At 70.6% G+C, this 17,120-nt stretch overlaps 3 protein-coding genes across 15 annotated transcripts in view; 1 reads left to right on the forward strand and 2 right to left on the reverse strand.

Moving 5' to 3' along the window:
* FMNL3 (formin like 3) overlaps positions 1-4,983 on the reverse strand; it is a 14,036-nt gene extending 9,053 nt beyond the window's left edge. For 2 of the 6 annotated variants that reach the window (XM_042028959.1, XM_042028960.1), the window contains exons 1-6: positions 4,771-4,983; positions 2,249-2,332; positions 2,084-2,164; positions 1,925-2,001; positions 744-827; positions 168-320 (exon numbers count right to left, since the gene is read on the reverse strand). In XM_042028959.1, the coding sequence (XP_041884893.1) occupies positions 168-320; positions 744-827; positions 1,925-2,001; positions 2,084-2,164; positions 2,249-2,332; positions 4,771-4,917 (626 nt within the window). In that variant the 5' untranslated portion in view covers positions 4,918-4,983. Of the gene's footprint in view, positions 1-167; positions 321-743; positions 828-1,924; positions 2,002-2,083; positions 2,165-2,248; positions 2,333-4,770 lie in introns of those variants that run through there. The other 4 variants (XM_042028957.1, XM_042028956.1, XM_042028961.1 and 1 more) reach the window with 4 other exon arrangements.
* A 253-nt stretch (positions 4,984-5,236) lies between these two features.
* TMBIM6 (transmembrane BAX inhibitor motif containing 6) lies at positions 5,237-8,733 on the forward strand. Its single transcript, XM_042028978.1, has 10 exons — positions 5,237-5,339; positions 6,634-6,735; positions 6,820-6,928; positions 7,025-7,145; positions 7,257-7,305; positions 7,447-7,544; positions 7,647-7,726; positions 7,830-7,930; positions 8,029-8,101; positions 8,181-8,733. Exons 1-10 carry the CDS (start codon positions 5,242-5,244, stop codon positions 8,202-8,204), a joined length of 855 nt encoding a protein of 284 aa, XP_041884912.1. The 5' UTR covers positions 5,237-5,241; the 3' UTR covers positions 8,205-8,733.
* Positions 8,734-8,844: 111 nt separating this feature from the next.
* On the reverse strand, positions 8,845-17,031 carry NCKAP5L (NCK associated protein 5 like). Of its 8 annotated transcripts, none has more exons than XM_042028949.1 (13): positions 16,917-17,031; positions 14,043-14,084; positions 13,835-13,938; positions 13,438-13,506; positions 13,277-13,315; positions 13,065-13,184; positions 12,865-12,978; positions 10,701-12,430; positions 10,474-10,627; positions 10,318-10,396; positions 9,950-10,234; positions 9,652-9,791; positions 8,845-9,293 (listed from the first exon to the last, which is right to left on the reverse strand). In XM_042028949.1, the coding sequence occupies exons 1-13, from the start codon at positions 17,014-17,016 to the stop codon at positions 9,057-9,059; spliced, it is 3,213 nt and encodes a 1,070-aa protein (XP_041884883.1). In that variant the 5' UTR covers positions 17,017-17,031; the 3' UTR covers positions 8,845-9,056. The 8 variants fall into 8 exon arrangements, with proteins under 8 accessions (XP_041884883.1, XP_041884882.1, XP_041884889.1 ...); XM_042028948.1 differs by having other exon boundaries at positions 13,835-13,941; XM_042028955.1 differs by lacking the exon at positions 16,917-17,031 and adding an exon at positions 16,418-16,753.
* Positions 17,032-17,120: the final 89 nt, after the last annotated feature.

Below are 17,120 nucleotides of genomic sequence, written 5' to 3' on the forward strand. Positions count from 1 at the left end.
TGGCACGGCACACACCATGTCACACACACCATGGCACGCCGGCACACACCACGGCACGCAGCACAGCAGGCGGCAAGCGGCAGCGCCGTGGCCAGCAAAGCCCTGAAGCAGGACGTACCCCCATGGCAGGACGTCCCCCCACAGTGGGACATCCCCTGGGCACGTACCGTAGGGCGGTCTGGCGGGCAGAGCGGGCCAGGCTGCTGGCGAAGGGGGCGGGCAGGGCGCTGGGGTGCTGCAGATCCTCGATGGACCTGCTCCAGGCACGCAGCTTCTCCAGTGCGCCATCCTCGCCGCCATCCAGGCCCTCAAAATCCAACCTGGTGGGGGGACACGCGCGCAGCAGGAGGCACACGGCTTTGGCGGGGGGCACACGGCTTTGGCGGGGGGCACACGGCTTTGGCAAGGGGGCACACGGCTTTGGCAAGGGGGCACACGGCTCTGGCGGGGGGCACACGGCTCCAGCACGGATGCAAGCACTGAGGCAGGTGGCGAGAGGGCAGTGGCGGGGTGGGGAGAGGCACGAGGGTGGCTCTGGCATGCCCAAAGCAGGCAGGAAGGCTCTGAAAATCCCGCGTCCCTCAGAAGCCCAGTGCAGACAGGTCCCTGCCGTAGGGGTGATAAGGGACCGAGCAGTATCAGGCGTCGGCAGCAGGGAGCTGCCACAGCGACCAGGAACCTCCACATTTCCCAAGGACTCCCTGGGTCCCCCCTCACCCCAGTGACCCCCCGACCCCACTCACATGACGGCGCACTGGGCGAAGGACAGGTAGTTCACCAGCACGTCCAGCCCCTTGTTCTCATCATTGAGGAACTCCCGCACCCACCTGCGGCACCAGGGACCCGTCAGAGCCCGCAGGAGTCGGGGATCCCCCCCGACACAACCCCCTCCACCACGGAGACCCCTGTCCTGGCACGGGGACGGTGGGGGGATGGTGGGGGCACCCCGGGGTTGCCGTGGTGGTTGCAGCCCCTCTGCTATCGCTGGTGCCAGCGCCAGCACGGGGTTATCTGAGGAGTGCAGGGCAGGGAGGGCTCGGTGTGGGCGGGAAACGGAGGTGGCTGCTGAGGCTGCACCCCCACCCTGGGAACCTCGCGGGGGAATTTGGAGGGGATTCGGGCTGCCCCGACCCCCGGGAAGGTGTTGGGGTGCACTTGTGAGGTGCTGTGCCCAGGGGCAACGAGGGGGGCAAGCGGGGTGGGGGTGCGCGGAGTGGGGTGCGCGGGGTGGGGGATTCACCCAGGAGCATTGGGAGCACCGGGGGTCCCCACGCCTGCCCACAGCCGTGCGTCAGGGAGCCACGGGGGCCGCGGCCGCCCCTTTCCTGCCGCCGCCAGCCCCTCGCCTCAGCCCGTTTCCTGTCTCCGGCTGCTGCTATTTTGGGTCCGTGGGCAGGGACGAGCGGGGCCGGCGGCGGGGAACAGCCGGCACGTGCACGAGCCGGCCCGGGCACGACCGAGCCGGCCCGGGAACGACCGTGCCACCGGGCACCCGCCGCTGATGTCCCCAACACCCCCCGGACGGCTCCGTCCCACCCGACGCCCCGCGCAGCCCCGGGGCATCCCGGTGCGGGTCGGGGTGTCACCGGCTCGGGGATGGTGCCGACCGAGCCCTCCGGTTGGTCGGGAGGAGCCGGCCAGGATCTGGCCGCGCTGCCTCGTTCAGGGCGTCATCGCCGGCCATCCGCACCGGCATCCGCCCCCGGGACCTGCCCGCGGGCCGGGGCAGGAACCGGCCCAGTTCCTGCAGCGCCTCCGGCTTCCCCTGCAGCTGTGTGGGGCTGGTGACAGGACCCCACCGCCCCCCCGGGACCCCACACCCCATCCGGAACTGCGCACCCCACTCTGCGGCCCTGCAGCCCTGGGCTGGACTCCACTACCCCTCCCTGCGACCCCATAACCCCCCCCAGGACCCCACACTCACCCGATGTGGTTCGTCCTCAGGCTGATCTCCAGCTCGCGCAGCACCTTGGTCGACTCCTGCACCCTCCTCCTGAACTTCTGGGGGCAGAGCGAGGCTGAGCCGTGCTCCCCCAGACCCCCCAAACTCCCTAAGGCTCCCCCAAACCTCCCAGCCCCTCACCTTCCGTGTGACACCTGGCTCCAGGAAGCTGCGCAGCTTCTGGATGTAGGCGTGGGGGGGACTCTTCACCTGGAACCGCTCCTGGGGGGGACAGAAGGGTGTTGGTGACACTGGGACAGCAGCACAGTGTCCCCGCCCGACCCCCATGGACCACCCAGCCCCCACCTGGTCACAGATGAGGTCCCACTTCTTCTCGTTGTCATACTGGCGCAGGAGCCGGGCTTTGTCTGGGGGCAGGTTCATGGAGCTCTGGGGACAGAGGGGGGGTGTCACCCTGGGGGACATGGGGACAGTGCCCCCCAAGGGGCACCCAGACCCATGGCACAGCCTAGGTGCCCCCAAAAAGCACCCCCAGCACAGCCAGGGTCTCCTCTAAGGGCACCCTGACCCATGACATAGCCAGGGCACCAGGATGCAGCAACAGGCACAGATGTGGCACGGGGACAGCAGTGCCACTGGGGCCACTTGCCAGCCGCCAGCAGCACCAAATCTGCCTATCCCTGACGCATCCTTCCTGTCTGCACCCGCTTCCGCGCGACAAACCGCAGCCTCCACTCCTGACCGCGGCACGAGGCCAGGCACCGGTGCCAGCTCACCAGGACACCGGACATGAGGCCCGGCACTGGGACACTGGGCACAAGTCCCAGCACAGGTGTCTGCTCACCCGGGCACCGGGCACAAGGCCAGGCTCTGGTGCCAGCCCGTCGGGTCACTGGGATGAGCCATGGGGGGACCCCAGCATCCTCTGTGCGGGGTGGGGCACAGGACAAATGGGGTGCCACAGTGGGCACCAGGGATGCCAGAGAGTCATGGGACTGGGACTGCTCTGGTGGGCAATGCCACACAAGTGAAAGATGCCAGCCCAGGTGGGTGGTGCCATCGTGCTGGGTGATGCCACCCTGGTGGGAGATGCCAGCCCAGCGCATGATGCCACCCTAGTGGGAGATGCCACCGCAGTGACGCAGCTCCGGGCAGCCCCGCTATCAGGAGCCGGTCACCAGCGCTGCTCCACCCACCCCATGTCAGCTAAAGTTAGCCTTCCCCTGCTCATCCCGATCCCACGGAGCCGCAGGAAACCGGGACAGAGCCTGGGCGAGGCCGAGCACCCCTGGGTGAGGGTCCCGCTGGACCCGCAGATTCCCACGGGACTGACCACCAGCACGGGGCCGCTAAAACTGCCCCCAAAAGGGGCACCATCCCCTCCCCAAAGCACTGCGGTTATTCCCCCGTGGCCACCAGTAAAATCCCGGCCCCCCCTGGGAATGGAGGCGGAAAGGACACACAGAGACCCCGGGTGGGGTCGAGGGGCACCCGCGGGGGGCTTTGAAGCGCAGCCGCCCGTCCCGGCGTTCCCGCCGCTCCGTTTCCTGCCTTTGTGGTGGGAGCGCGGCCGCTCCCGGCCGGGCACTTCCTCCGCCGTTGGTCCCACTGGGAGCCTCCATGGCTGTCCCGGGGCTGAAAACCTCCGGGAAACGGTGCTACCGGGGCTGGAGCCCGCCCCGGGGCTGAGGGGCTCCGGGGCGGATCCTCGCCTGCGGGGGCCGCCGGAGCTCTATCACATGATGGAATATTTTCCACCCCCGGCAGCAGCCGGGACGGCACCGGGCGCCGCCGACGGCCGCGGGGACATTTTGGGGGGGGGGGGGTGGCTGGTGCCACCACCCTGCAAACTGATCCCCCCGGCACCGGTGTCGCCTGGCAGGACGTGTCCCCCCGCCACAGGCCCCGCGGACACCGGCGGCCGCATCCGCCCCGCGTGGGATGCGGGACGGGCAGCGCCGCCGCGGGCGGGAGCCCCTCGTCACCGGCGGGACGCGCCCACGCCGTGGCTGCCGGTGCCCCCCGTTGCCCCTGAGCTCGGCTTCCAGAGCCCCGTGGGACCACTCTCGGCATTTCCTGCCCGGCTGCGGCTTCCGCTGGCGGCGGCTCCCACCGGGATGGCGGGGCCGGTTGCCGGGGGGCACCGGTGTCACCCAGCCATGATGTCCCCCCCCCCCCCCAAAACAAAGCCGGCGCCGCGGTGGGGCCACCGGGACGGCTCGTGGGTGACCCAAGCGCCGGTGGGACACCTCGGCGGTGTTGGTGGTCCCAGCGGCACCGGGGGCATTGCCGAGACACGTCCCTGGGCCGCGGTGGCACCGGGGTAGCCACCGCCCCGGCTGTGACAGCGGACCTGGGACCGCGCAGAGCACCCGCGCCCACCGGGAACCACTGCATCCACCGGGAACCGCCGCACCCAGAGGGGAATCCCAGCCCTGCGGTCCCCCGCACCCACGGAGAAACCCAACTCCAGCCCCGCGCGCTGCCCCGACGGGACTTTCCCGGCTCACAAAGTTCCCGGGCCTCAGGAGCCCCCGCGGTGGCACCGGGAGTGGCGTCACCCCCCGGGGCTGTCCCGGGTGGGGTGTTCCCCGCGGCCCCGCGGCCACTGCCCATCCCCCCGGGCACCGGCGCTCCCCGCCCGCCCCCGGTGGCTCCGGGCGGCGGTGCCGTCCCGGCGGTACCCGGTGCCCGCCAACTGGACCGGGAGAGCGCATCGGGAGGAGTCCCGGGAAGGGATGAACCGGAGTGGGGGCTCAGCGGGAACAGGGACGGAGCGAACAGGCGAAGCGCACCGGGAGGGCACACGGAGGGAACGGAGGGTGAGCACCGGGAGCTGGGGAGCGCGGCGGGGGTCGGCCTCTCACCAGCACCAGGGCGAAGCGCTCCTCCAGCTCGCAGGGCTCCGGCATCGGCATCTTGCCCGGGGCGAACAGTCCGGGCCCCCCCGGGGCCGCCGCCGTTCCCGGGCCCCGGGGCAGCGCCTCCCCGTCCGCGCTCTCCACGTTCCCCATCCCCGGCCCAGGCACCGGGGGGCGGCGGGGGAGGTTCAGCCCGTCGTGTCCGGCGCTGCCACCGCCTCCCGGGCCCGCCCCGCCCGCCCCGCCCGGGCCCGCCCCGGCGCTGCACTTCCGCGGCGGCGCCACCGGAGGGCGCGCAAAGGCCGGCAGCGAGCGGCACTCTCCGATTGGCCGGAGCGGACCCACATTGACCAATCAGCGCCGCGCTCGCGCGCGGGGGCGGGCGCTGCTCGCCCAACGGCGGCGCTCGGGCGCGGCCCGGGCCGTGACGGCGGCTCGAGACGAGCCCCGCCCCCCGCGCTGACGAGAGCCAATGGGATGACGCGGGAGGCGGGACTACGCGGGGGCTCAGCCAATGAGCGGCGGGGGCGTGGCGCAGAGCTCGCGGCCTGGCACGGACGGCGGACGCGGCGCAGGTGCGGGCGGGCCCGGGCAGCCCCGGGGGAGCCCCGGGGGTCCCAGGGCGGCTGCGGACCCCGGGAAATCCCACAACGCCCCCAGAACGCGCCCCGAGCGGACCGCGGCGGTCCCGCCCCCACCAGGCCCCGTGGCGGGGGGGGTGGGGGGGGAGCGGCGCGCACGGGTTGGGCCCCGGGGGTCTCCGCCCGGTTCTAACGGGAGGATCGGGGGGGATCGGGGCGGTGGAGGGGGGGGGAAGCGCCGGGGCAGCGCCGGGGCAGCGCCGGGGAGGGGGTGCAGGAAGCAGCGGGTAAAGGTCGCTTGGAGCTGACCAGGGGCGGCACCGGCGAAAGCGAAAGCGGCGCTGGGGGCGGGGAGGGCGGCTCGGGGTCCGGCCGGCCCGGGACCGGCACTCACCGGGCCCTGCCCAGTGGAACCGGCTGTCACTGGGACCCGAGGGGTGTCACCCCCGGCGGGGGCTGTCACGCCCCTGTCACACACACCCCCGCCGCCACACCCCGGCGGGGACTGTCCCCATGGCCGCACCTCCTCCCTTGCCTTGCCCTCTGACCTGGGGCTGCCCCAGGGCCTCGTGGCACCAGCCCAGGGGTGACACCGGTCCAGTGCCACCCCATGGCACTGTCCCAGTGCTGAGTTGTGACCTGTGCACGCCTGGGCCGTGCTGGTGTGGCAGGATGAGGCCCCTCTCCGAGACCCTCCCCTCTGCCGGGGCAGCTGCCGGAAGCCCCTGTCCCCCGGCAGGCCCTGTTTGGTCCCCTCCATCCCTCGGGGACAGGTGGCTCGTGCCACTGGCTGGGCAGGTCGGGCTCTGGCAGGTGCCAGAGGGGACAGAGCCGGCCGAGCCGGCTGGACGAGGACAAGGAGGAGGGCGAGGAAGAGGAGAAGGAGGAGGAGGCCCTGCCGGGAGCCTCCCGCTGCCAGAGCCACCTCTGGGGACGTCATTACAGGCACTAATAGTCACCTGGCACAAAGACGTTTCCAGCTGCCGGCAGCGCTCCCACAGCACCGGGCACTCTTCAGGGGCTCCCGTGGCCTCACAACAGCCCCATTGTGGGATCCCCGAGGGCCGCCCTGGCCTTGCAACAGCCCTGCAACACCCCGGGGGCCACCCTGGCCTTGCAACAGCCAGCAGTGCTTGCACCAGCTGGACAAGGAAGGCTCCGGAGCCCCAGCAGCTCCGCAGCTCCTGCCACTCACTCCGCAGCTCCTGGGCTCCCACCCGGCTCCTGGGGGAAGTTTGGGAGCTTTGGGTAGGCTCCAGATCCTTCCTGACCCTGCTTCCCCTCACAGCTTGCACCCCTGTGGAGCGGCCGTGGGCCCATCCCAGCCTGGCACCATGAACGTCTTCGACCGGAGCATTAACTTTGATGCCCTCTTCAAGTTCTCCCACATGTGAGTGACACACAGGCAGGGCGGGGGGCCTGGGGGCTGCGCCAGCCCTCCCTGACCCCCTCACCACCTCCTCCTTGCCCACAGCTCAGCCTCCACCCAGGAGCACCTGAAGAGGGTCTATGGCAGCTTCGCCATCTGCATGTTTGTGGCGGCTGCAGGCGCCTACATCAACGTGGTGACCCACCTGTTCCAGGTGAGGGGCCTTTGAAGGGTCACAGGTGGCACCCCAAGCCCTGCACCACCCAGGTGAGGCAATGCCCAGCCCTCATCTGTCTCTTCACTCTCCCAGTTCGGGCTCCTGACTGGCCTGGGCGCACTGGGGCTGATGGTTTGGCTCACGGCCACCCCGCACAGCCGCGAGACCGAGCAGAAGCGGCTGGGGATGCTGGTTGGCTTCGCCTTCCTCACGGGTAGGTGGGCACCACAACTACCCCCCGCATCCCACAGGACCCCAAATCCTGTGGAGGGGCCGGATGGAGCCCCCAGAATGGCTCTGGTGACAATCAGTTCTGTCCTTCCAGGCATCAACCTGGGACCCCTCCTGCAAATGTGCATCTCCATCAACCCCAGGTAGGAGATGCTCCCACAGACTCCGTCCCCCACCTCCAACTGCCACACAGATCCCATTCCCCACCCCCAGCTACCCCCCAAGCCCTGCTGATGCCCCCCAGCTGACCCCAAAACCCTCTGACCACCTCTTTCCCCTCCCAGCATCATCCCTACTGCTTTCCTGGGCACTGCCACCATCTTCGCCTGCTTCTCACTGAGCGCCCTGTACGCCCGGCGCCGCAGCTACCTCTACCTAGGAGGTGAGAGGGGCTTTGGGGAGGACTCTCAGGGGGCTGGGGGCTCCCTGCGGGGCGTGGGGGGCTCCCCAGACCTGGCCCTCACCCCCTGCCCTCGCCCTGCAGGTTTCCTGCTCTCCGGCCTCACCCTGATGCTCCTCTCCTCCCTGGTGAACGCCTTCGTGAGATCCACCTGGCTCTTCACAGTGAGTCCCCTTCCAGCTGCTGGGACCCCGCTGAGGATGGGCAGACAGACAGGTGACACCAGCAGGGGACTGTCCCCACCTCATGTCCCTCTCTCCCCTGCAGGCCAACCTGTACGTGGCGCTGATGATCATGTGCGGCTTCGTGCTCTTCGACACGCAGCTCATCATTGAGAAGGCGGAGAGCGGCGACAAGGATTACATCTGGTGGGTGCTGGGGACACAGGGGGGGTGACACAGGGGGCAGGGTGGCCTACCCTGAGCATCCATCCCTCCCTCTCTCCCTCCCTCCCTCCCTCCCCCAGGCACTGCGTTGATCTCTTCCTCGACTTCGTGAACATCTTCCGGGAGCTCCTGATGATCCTGGGCATGTCCGAGGTAGGTGAGGGTCCCCGGGCAGGGCAGGGGGACAGAGGGATGGAGCCCACGGTGACCGTGGCCACCTTTCCTCTTGCAGAACAAGAAGAAGGAGAAGAAGTGAAGCGGCTCTGGGCCGAGGCGGAGCCACCCCTGTGTCCCCATGTCCCCTCCCGTCCCTCTCTGTCATTAAAGGGGCTGCGCTTTGCTGCCGAGGAAGCAGCCAGAAGCTTTCGCACCTCGTGGGTTTTTCTCTCGTTCAGCTTTTTTTTTTTTTTTTTTTTATTATAAACCAGTCAATTTGTGGATCCTGCTGGAATTTGGCTCCCCCTGGTTTTCCCCCCAGCCTGTGGCCCTTGGAGTGGTCACCCACTTGTCCTCTTTCCTCCGAGGTTTGTCCCCAGCCCCACCAGCACCCGGGGTGTTACCCTTCCCCGGGAGGCTGTAAAGCCCCAAACCAGCCCCCGGGGGGTCGTTGGTGCGACCCCCCCTCAGCCAAACTCATTGGTGGAGCCTCCCCTTGAGCACCAGTGCCAAGAAACGAACGTGTGCTGGGAGGGGGCCGCGGGGACATCGCATTCCCAGCGCTCTCAGTCCCGCCACCTCCGCTCTTTGTACACCGGGATGATTCAATAAATCGCTCAGACTCCAAACTCTCGTCCCCCTCTTTCCATCCCCCGCGTCCATCCGTCCATCCCTCCATCCCCCCGCGTCCATCCGACCCTCCCTGGAGCGCAGGGACACAGCGGCTGCACCATCACGTGTATAAATAACCCGGGCGGGGGGGGGGGAGGGGGCGGCTTTATTGAGTTAAAAACCCATCGGCGGGGGCTGTACAGAGCCATAGCACCATCGGAGAGAGCCGGGACAGGGAGCGACAGGACACCGGACCCCCCCAATCCAGGCAGCACCCTCAGAGCGGGAGCGGGGAGCAGCGGGGACAGGGTGGAAGACGTGGGAGCAGGGCCGGGGCCGCTCAGCCCTGGCTGCCGCAGGAGGAGAGGCTGTCGTAGAGCGAATCGCTGAGGGACTCGGAGTGCTCCAGCCCGGCGGGGCCGTGCCCCCCGTCCCGGGACCGCGCCTCCGTGCTGCCCTCGTCCCCCACGTCTGAGGCGCTGGGGGTCCGGCTGCTGCTAGCGCTCAGGGCAGGGGGCAGCGGTGGGGGGGCCTCCGGGGATGCCCCCCGATGCCCCGCCGGGCTGCACACAGGGGCCTGGGGAGGGACAGCGTGGGCAGGGGGGGTTGCCTGTGCTAATGACACCCACGTTCTCACTCCCCCGTGGGGGGAACCTCTGTGTCCCCCCCCCCCCCCAAAACATTAGAGGGGCATTTTAAATCCCCCCCACCCCTCGGGGCACATGAGGATGTGGCAAATGATCACTCTGGGGAGTGTCCCCCCACATCCTCTCCCCATGGCTTCTCCATCGCCACAGCATGGCCAGGAGGGTCTGGGGTCCCTGTGCTGGGGTTTTGGGGTCTTGCTTCAGTGTCCTCACTCTGGAGTTTCAGGGACCCCACACCAAGGTTTTGGGGTACTCCAGGATTTCAGGGCTCCCACAGCCTGCCCTTACCTGCACAGGCCGATGCAGCCCCTCCAGCCCCCCGGGGGGGCACACGAAGGGGTCAGCAGCACTGCAGGCTTTGGCATTGGGGAAGGTCCAGTTCTTGCTCTGCTGGACGTGCCGCGGCTTCCGGGCGTCCTCCCCGGTGTCTGCGGAACAACGGGGGGCCAGCGCTGACCTGCAGGGCCTCCACACCCCCAGCCCCCCACCGTGGGGCCGAGCCCCTGTTGCACCTGAACGGGGGTGGGGGCACACCCGGCACGGAAGGGGGACACCCACCTTGGGGCACGGGGAAGGGGACACCCACCTTGGGGTGCAGCGCGGTGGCCGTGTGAGCTGGGGGGGGGCGGGAGGCGGCACCCCGGGGCGCTCCGGTGCTTTCCAGGCACCAGCAGCTCCTCGGCGCTGGGCACCTCTCGCTCCAGCGTCCGGGCCTTGCGCGGCACTTTGGTGACGGCGGCCGGCACGGCCCCGGGCAGCGGCTCGGGGCGGCCCCGCGGTTTGGGGGTGCTCTTGGCGGGGACCCCCCCATAGTCAGGGGGCGGGAAGGTCCCGATCCCGCTGTCCAGTGTCCGCGTCAGAGACCCACAGGCTGCAGCACAAGGGGAGGGGTCAATGCCGGGGGGTCCACCCTGGTGCCCCCTCTCCGCCCTAACCCCCCCATCGCCCCCTCACCAGCGAAATGCTGCGACGTCCCCGACTCGGACAAGCTCTCGTCGGACGGGAGCTCGTCCCGGAGCCCCACGTCAGGCACCTGCGGGGATGCAGAGGCTGAACGGCTGCGGGGTCCCCCCGGAGCGGAGGCCTGGGGGCTGGAGCGGGGGTCCTCACCTTGTCCGAGGGCTCCCGCAGGTGTCCCACGATGCCGTTGCGGGGCGGGCGGCAGAGCCGGGGTTCTTTGGCGTCGGGGGGGACCCTCCGGAGGTCACAAAGCTCCCGCTTGTGCTCCAGGCGGGTCTCGTAGGGGACGTCCTTCCCGTCCACCCTGGGGGGAGGCAACGATCAGGGGGACGCCCCACCCTCCCCCCTACCCCGAAGGGACCCAGGTGGGAGCTGACCTGTCCAACAGCTGCTGCATGAAGGTCTCGGCCGTCACCTCCTGGTACATCACGGGGAGGGGGCCGGGGCCTCGCGGGGGCCCGCGGGGACGCCCCTTCTCCAGCGCCAGTCCCTGCAGGAACGCGTGTTCCTCCCGCAGCGCCTTCCGCAGATCCTCCGCCTTCTCCATCAGCTTCGAGATGTTGAGACTCTCGGCTTCCAGCTTGCGGGCGGCCAACTTGACCTCTCGGCGCAGGGGCGCGGGGGTCCCGGCCCACTCGCGCCCGCGCCCCCCGTCCCCACGCCGGCTCAGCGCCGGCAGCTTGCTGCGCCGCAGCCCGAACCAGCTCGCCAGCCCCGCCGCCTTGCCCTTGGCCTCGGCGCCCGGCGCCCGCTCCTGCCCCTGCAGCCGCAGCACGTTCTCCTCGATGCCCTTCATCACCTTCTCCTCGATGGCCGAGTGCCCCGCGGCGCTCGCCGCCGGCCCCGTGGGCTCGGGGTCTGCGGGGGTTTTATGGGGACCCCCGCCCGCCTTGGCGCCCGCTGGCTCCTCGCCCCGCGGCGCCCCCGCTTTGCCCGCCTTGGTGGGCAGCTTGGTGGGGCTGCCGTGAGGGCTGCGGGAGGCCTTGGCAGGGGGCGTGGGGGGGGTCCGTGAGGGGGTCCGGCCGGTGACGGGGCGCCCCTTGCCCCCCGCCTTGCCGGGGTCGCCCATGGAGCCGGAGGAGTAGCAGCGGGCCAGGGGCTCCGCGCCGTGCGCCGGCTCGGGGTGCTTCAGGCTGCCCCCCAAACCCCCCCGGGGCGGAGGGCGCAGCTCGGCCCCGTGGCCCCGTTCGGGCCGCCCCGGGCCAGGCGGCTCGCGGCCCTCTGCCCCCCGCAGCTTGCCCAGGGCGGCCAGGCGCTCCTTGAAGGGCAGGTAGCCCGGCTCGGGGGGCTTCTTGCCAGGGCGGCGGCAGGGAGCCGAGCCCCCCGTGCCACGGCGGGAGCTGGGGGGGGAAGCGGCCGCCCGCTCCCCGCCGGCCAGGGGTCCCGGTGGCCCAGGGGGCTGCTCGACCGCCTCGAAGGTGCGGGGGTGGGGGAAGGCGGAGGGCTCGGTGGAGCCGGGCTCTGGGGGGGCATCGGGGGATGGGCGGCGGCTGAGCCCCGGTGAGGCCTCGGGGTGGGCGCCACGACAGGGGATCTTGGAGGGGTGGGCGAGCTGGGGGCTGAGGCGCAGCCCCCCGGGGGGGGCTGGCAGCTTGAGCACCTTGCTGGGGGAGGGCAGGGGGTTGGGGACCCCCCCAGGTGAGAGCGGGGTGAAGCTCCCCTCGGGGCTCTCCTCGCCCGGCGTGTAGAGTCCCAGGAAGGCGGGGTGCTCCCCGCGCCGCTGCCGGGGGGGTCCCCCAGGGGCTTCGCCATTGCTCCGGCAGCAGCCCCCTCCCTCACCTCGCAGCAGCCGCTCAGCCAAGGCGCTGAGCAGAGCCCCCCGCGGCGGCCCCCCTTCCTCTGGTGAGGAGCAGGGGCTGCCCTCGGTCCCCCGCCAGCCCCCCACAGCCCCCGGGCCCCGCAGTGGGCAGGGGGGCCAACCCGGGGCTGAGCAGGGCTCGGGGGAGCCAGGGGAGGCCGGAGGGGGCCCCAAGAGCGGGTCTGTCTCCTCCAGCTTGCGCAGCACCTCCAGGATTTGGGCTTTCTTTTTGAAGAAGGGGGACAAGGCATCCAGGGGTGGGGCACCAGGGCTGAGCCCAGGGCTGCCTGATGGCACCGGTGGCAGCACCTGCGGGGACCAGGCATAGTCACCCTGTGGGCACCTGGCACTGAGCCCCCTGGTACCAGAGGGACACTCTGGAAACACAGAGAGGTGCACAATAGGCTTTGGGATGGGGACACAATGGGGACAGGGACATCTGGGGCAATGGGTTTTGGAGCCAGAGACATCACAGACGGAGGGGCTTGGGGAGGTGGACACCATGGAACTGGAGAGGTGACACCACAGGGAGCACAGGGACACTGCTGAAAGTATGATGGCACAGGCACATGGATGGGGACACCACAGATCCAGGGAGGGAGACAGGACACCGTGGGCCTGGAAAGCCACGTGTCACAGGCTTGGTGACACCACACACTGGGAGAAGACAATGGGGAAGGGGGTGACACAGCCCGGAGAGGGGGACACTAGAACAGGAAGGGGTTGGGAACACCGGTACCCACCTCAGGCAGGGGCACACAGAGGCCAGGGAGCAGCGGGGGGGGCTGTTGCTCAGCAGAGCCTGGCTGGGGGGTGACCGGGACATCTGGGGCTACTGGCACTGGGTGCAGCGGCAGCTGGAGAGGAGAGAGGTGGTGGGTTAAGCTCTGGGGGAGCTCTTCCCCATGCCCACCCCCCAGCTCCGATGCAGCCCTGGGCATACCTGGGGCAGGGACCCAGTGGAGAGCTGCAGCTTCTGCTGGAACAGGTCGCTCAGCACCTGGTTCTGCCGCTCCAGCTCGAAGACACGCTTCTTCAGCTTGATGCACTCCTCACGCAGGTCCTGACCGGGGCGTGGGGGGTCAGCCAGGACCCCCCGAGCCCCTCAACATCCTCCCGAGCCCCCCAACACCCTCCCGCCCTCCTGCCACCCACCTTCTGGTTGAGCAGCGCCTGCACCACGTGGTTGGCAACCTGGGGAGCAGAGGGGAGGTCTGGGGTGGGGCACATGGGCACACACGGCCTCGTGCCCCCGCACACGCGTGTGCATGTGTGTACCACGTGTGTGCCCCGTGTGTGGCTGTGTTCTCCAGTACCTCGTCCAGGCAGCGTTCGTACGTCTCCCGCTGGTTCTCATTGGCCTGGGCCAGGGCTGAATTCTCTGCCTACAACAGAGCAGGGACAGCTCAGGGGACACCGTGGACATCCCCATGGCACCAAGCAGACCTCTGTCTCCTGGTGGCACTCAGGGCCACTCATGGCAGGATGGGGCTGCCCCAGGAGCAGTGGCACACAACGGCCGTGGAAAGCTGGACAGTGTGACCCATCACCATGGAGTCCAGACTGTGGGCTCCATGGCACTGGCCACAGCTGGCTCTTGGCACTGGCTGCATGGTGGCCATGGCCATGGATTCACAGTGGCCACAGCTGCCTGGTGGCACCAGCCACAGCTGCCCAGTGATCCCGTGTCCTGGTGGTCCCATTCCCGCATACCTCCAGCTCCCGCAGGCGCTGCAGCAGCTCATGGCTGGTGCCCGTCTCACCCAGCGCTGCCGGGCTCCCGGCTCCCGGTGCTTCGGCCACACTCTCCGACATCACTGCTGCAAGGGACACGTGTCACGCTGGGGTCCCTGCCGGCCCCTGGCTGGTGGCACCTGGCCTGAGGCACCCTCAGGCCCTGCACAGCCCGGCCCTCCCTTACCTGGCTTCGGATGTCCCCAGCCCCGTCCCTGTGCGGTGTCACCTGCCGGGGAGAACTGGGCTGAGGACGGGGAAGGAGCCTCAAAAGACCCCCAGGGCCGAGTCCTGACCCCACTGGCACCAAGAGCCGCAGGGACCCTTCCTGCTGCCCACCTCCCTCCCGGTGGTACAGGGGAACCTGAGCGGCACCAGGATGCACAGCACGCCTGGGACCGGGACCAGGACCAGCCCTGGGGCACCGGGATGTGCAGCACCACTGGGACGGGCACCGGCATCAGCCCCGGAGCACCGGTATGCCCCCAGGACCAGGACCGCCACCGGCACAGGGTCACGAGGATGCGCAGGACCACTGGGACCGGAATCGGCACCAGGGCACCGGGATGTGCAGCACCTCCGGGATATTGGGATATGCAGCACCCCCGGTGCTGACCCCGGCCCCGGGGCACCGGCATGCGCAGCCCCGGCGCACAGGACCCTCGGCCCCCCCAGTGCCGCACACCCCCCGCTCCACCCCGGGCTCCCCCCGCCGCCGGTGCCACCGCGTGCCTGTGCTGAGCCCCGGCCCCGGCCCGTACTCACGCCCGGGGCTCCCGGCGGCTCCGCCAGTCTCGGCTCAGAGCGGCCCTGGGGCCGGTCCCGGCGGCAGCGGCGTTTCCATCCCGGCCCGGCCCGGCCGCGCTATTGTTGGGAGGCGGCGGCGGCGGCTCCGCCTTCCCGCCGCGGCCGGGGAGGAGCTGGGATGGAGCCACCGCCTCCCCCGGTGCGCGGCTCCGCCAGCGCCAGCCCCGGGGAACCGGCGCCGGGGCCCCCGGGAGCGGCGGCACCGGCACACCGGGAACCAACCCGGGAGAGGAAGCACCGGGAATCCCCCCGCGGCACCGGGCACCGCCGGGGGGGACAGGCCAGCGCACAGAGGGATCCCCAGAGGGCATCCCGCACCCTCTGGAGGGACCCCCCGGAGCCCGGGAACCCCTCGGGGAGCCCCCCGGGGCTGCAGACGCGGCGCCGAGCCGTGACCCCCGGCCGCGGCCTCCAGCCCCCGCCCCACGAGGGGGAGGTTTGGGGTTTTGGGGTTCACACGGGGCCACGCGTCCCCGGTTCACCCGGACCCCACGGCACCGCGGCGGGGCGGGGGGCGCTCGGCAGGACGAGGGAGACCGGAGGGGACAAGAGGAGGGTCTGGTGGTGATGCGGGGAACAAGAAGATGGTCTGGGGGTGATGGAGGGACAAGGGGAAGGTCCTGGGGGCACGGGCAGACCTCGCACATGCTGTCCCCGGCCCCTGCAGCCCGTGGGGCGAACCCACGCGGGTCCCTTTGGTCCCCATTGTCCCTGAGGTGCCCGTGGGCCCCTCGCCTGCCCCCCGCGCAGGAAGCGGCCCCGGGGCCGGCGGCTCCGGCTGCGTCACGGGGGGAAGTGAGGCTCTGTCTGGAGGGGAAGAGCAGCCCGCGGCCCCCCCAAGCCCCCGGCGGGGACAGCCGGGGGGGCCCCGACAGATGGACAGCGCGGCCATCCCCTCCCCCAGCGTGGGGCCCCGCGGGGGCAGCGCGAGGGTCCCTGTGGGGAGGGGGACACGGCTGTGGCACAGCCAGGGCCACCCAGAGCCCCCGTCCCCTCCCCAGTACCCCCCAGTCACTTGTTCCCCGCTGCCCCGGGCACTGTGGACACACGGCGTGGGGGCACGGCACGTGCCCAAACCGCAGCCCAGGACATGCCAGCGTGGCTGTGACGGGCTGGCCCTGGCCTGCCCCACAGCAGGGCCCCCACTCCGAGCCCAGGGACGTGGGATGACAGTCCTGAGTGCCCCCAACCCTGCTGAGCTGCTCTGGGGACAGCCAGGACACACTGGGGACAGTCCAGGGATGTGGGATGACAGCCCCGAGTGCCCCCAACCGTGCTGAGCTGCTTTGGGGACAGCCAGGACACACTGGGGACAGTCCAGGGACATGGGGTGACAGCCCCGAGTGCCCCCAGCCCTGCTGAGCTGTTCTGGGGACAGCCAGGACACACTGGGGACAGTCCAGGGACAGCCAGGATGCACCAGGGACGGCAAGGACACCCTGGGGACAGCCGGGATACACCGGGGACAAGTGGGATGTGCTAGAGAAACAGCCTCGGGGTGCAGGGACACATCGAGGACAGCTGGGACTCGCCAGGGACACGCAGGGACAGCCAGAGATGCGGTGGGGACACTGGGAACAGTCAGGATGTGGTGGGGACAACAGAGACACATGCAGGGGGCAGCTGGGGTGTACTGGGGACACTGGGGACCGGCGGGTGGGATGAAAGACAGTGGGGGACACCCCAGGGACAGTCGGGATGCAGTGGGGACACTGAGGACACCGCAGGGACAGTCAGGATGCGGTGGGAACACACCAGGAAGAGTCAGGATGCAGTGGGGACACCTGGAATACCCCACGGAGAGTCAGGATGCACTGGGGACACTGGGGACACCCCAGGGAGGACAAGCCGGGATGCAATGGGGACACTGGGGACACACCAGGGAGAGTCAGGATGCACTGGTGACACTGGGGACAGCCGGAATGCACCGGGGACATTGGGGACACCCCAGGAACAGCCAGGATGCAGCGGGGACACCTCAGAAACAGCCGGGATGCTCTGGGGGGACACCGGGGACACCCCAGGATGCACCGGAGACAGCGGGGAGAGCCGAGGACACAACAGGGATGCACCGGGGGGCACCAGGGGAACACCGGGCCACCCCCGCCGTTTCCCCGGGGTCAACCCCCACCCTCCCACGGCACGATCCGGTGCCCGGAGGCCACGGATGCCCCCCCGCCTCCGGTGCCCCCGAGGAGCGGCCCGACCCCCCGGCCCCCCGCCTGCCCCCCCGCCGCGGAGCGACCGGACTCACCGGGGGCTACGGCGGGGCCGGGGCCAGGGCCGGGACGGCATGGCCGGGGCTGGGACCGGGACCGGGGCCGGGGCGGGACTGGCGGCGGCGGTGACGTCATGGCTCCACCGGGCCGGCCCCGCCCTGCGCCCCCACCGCCGCCAATCCGCGCCCGGGGGCGGCGGGGGAGTCCCGGTGCCGCCGCCGCACCCCCGCCCCGGGCAC

This window comes from Corvus kubaryi, unplaced genomic scaffold (genome assembly GCF_017639235.1).
Source record: "Corvus kubaryi isolate FWS band 111438036 unplaced genomic scaffold, C.kubaryi_AGA036_p1.0 37309, whole genome shotgun sequence".
Classification (NCBI taxonomy): Eukaryota; Metazoa; Chordata; class Aves; order Passeriformes; family Corvidae; genus Corvus; species Corvus kubaryi.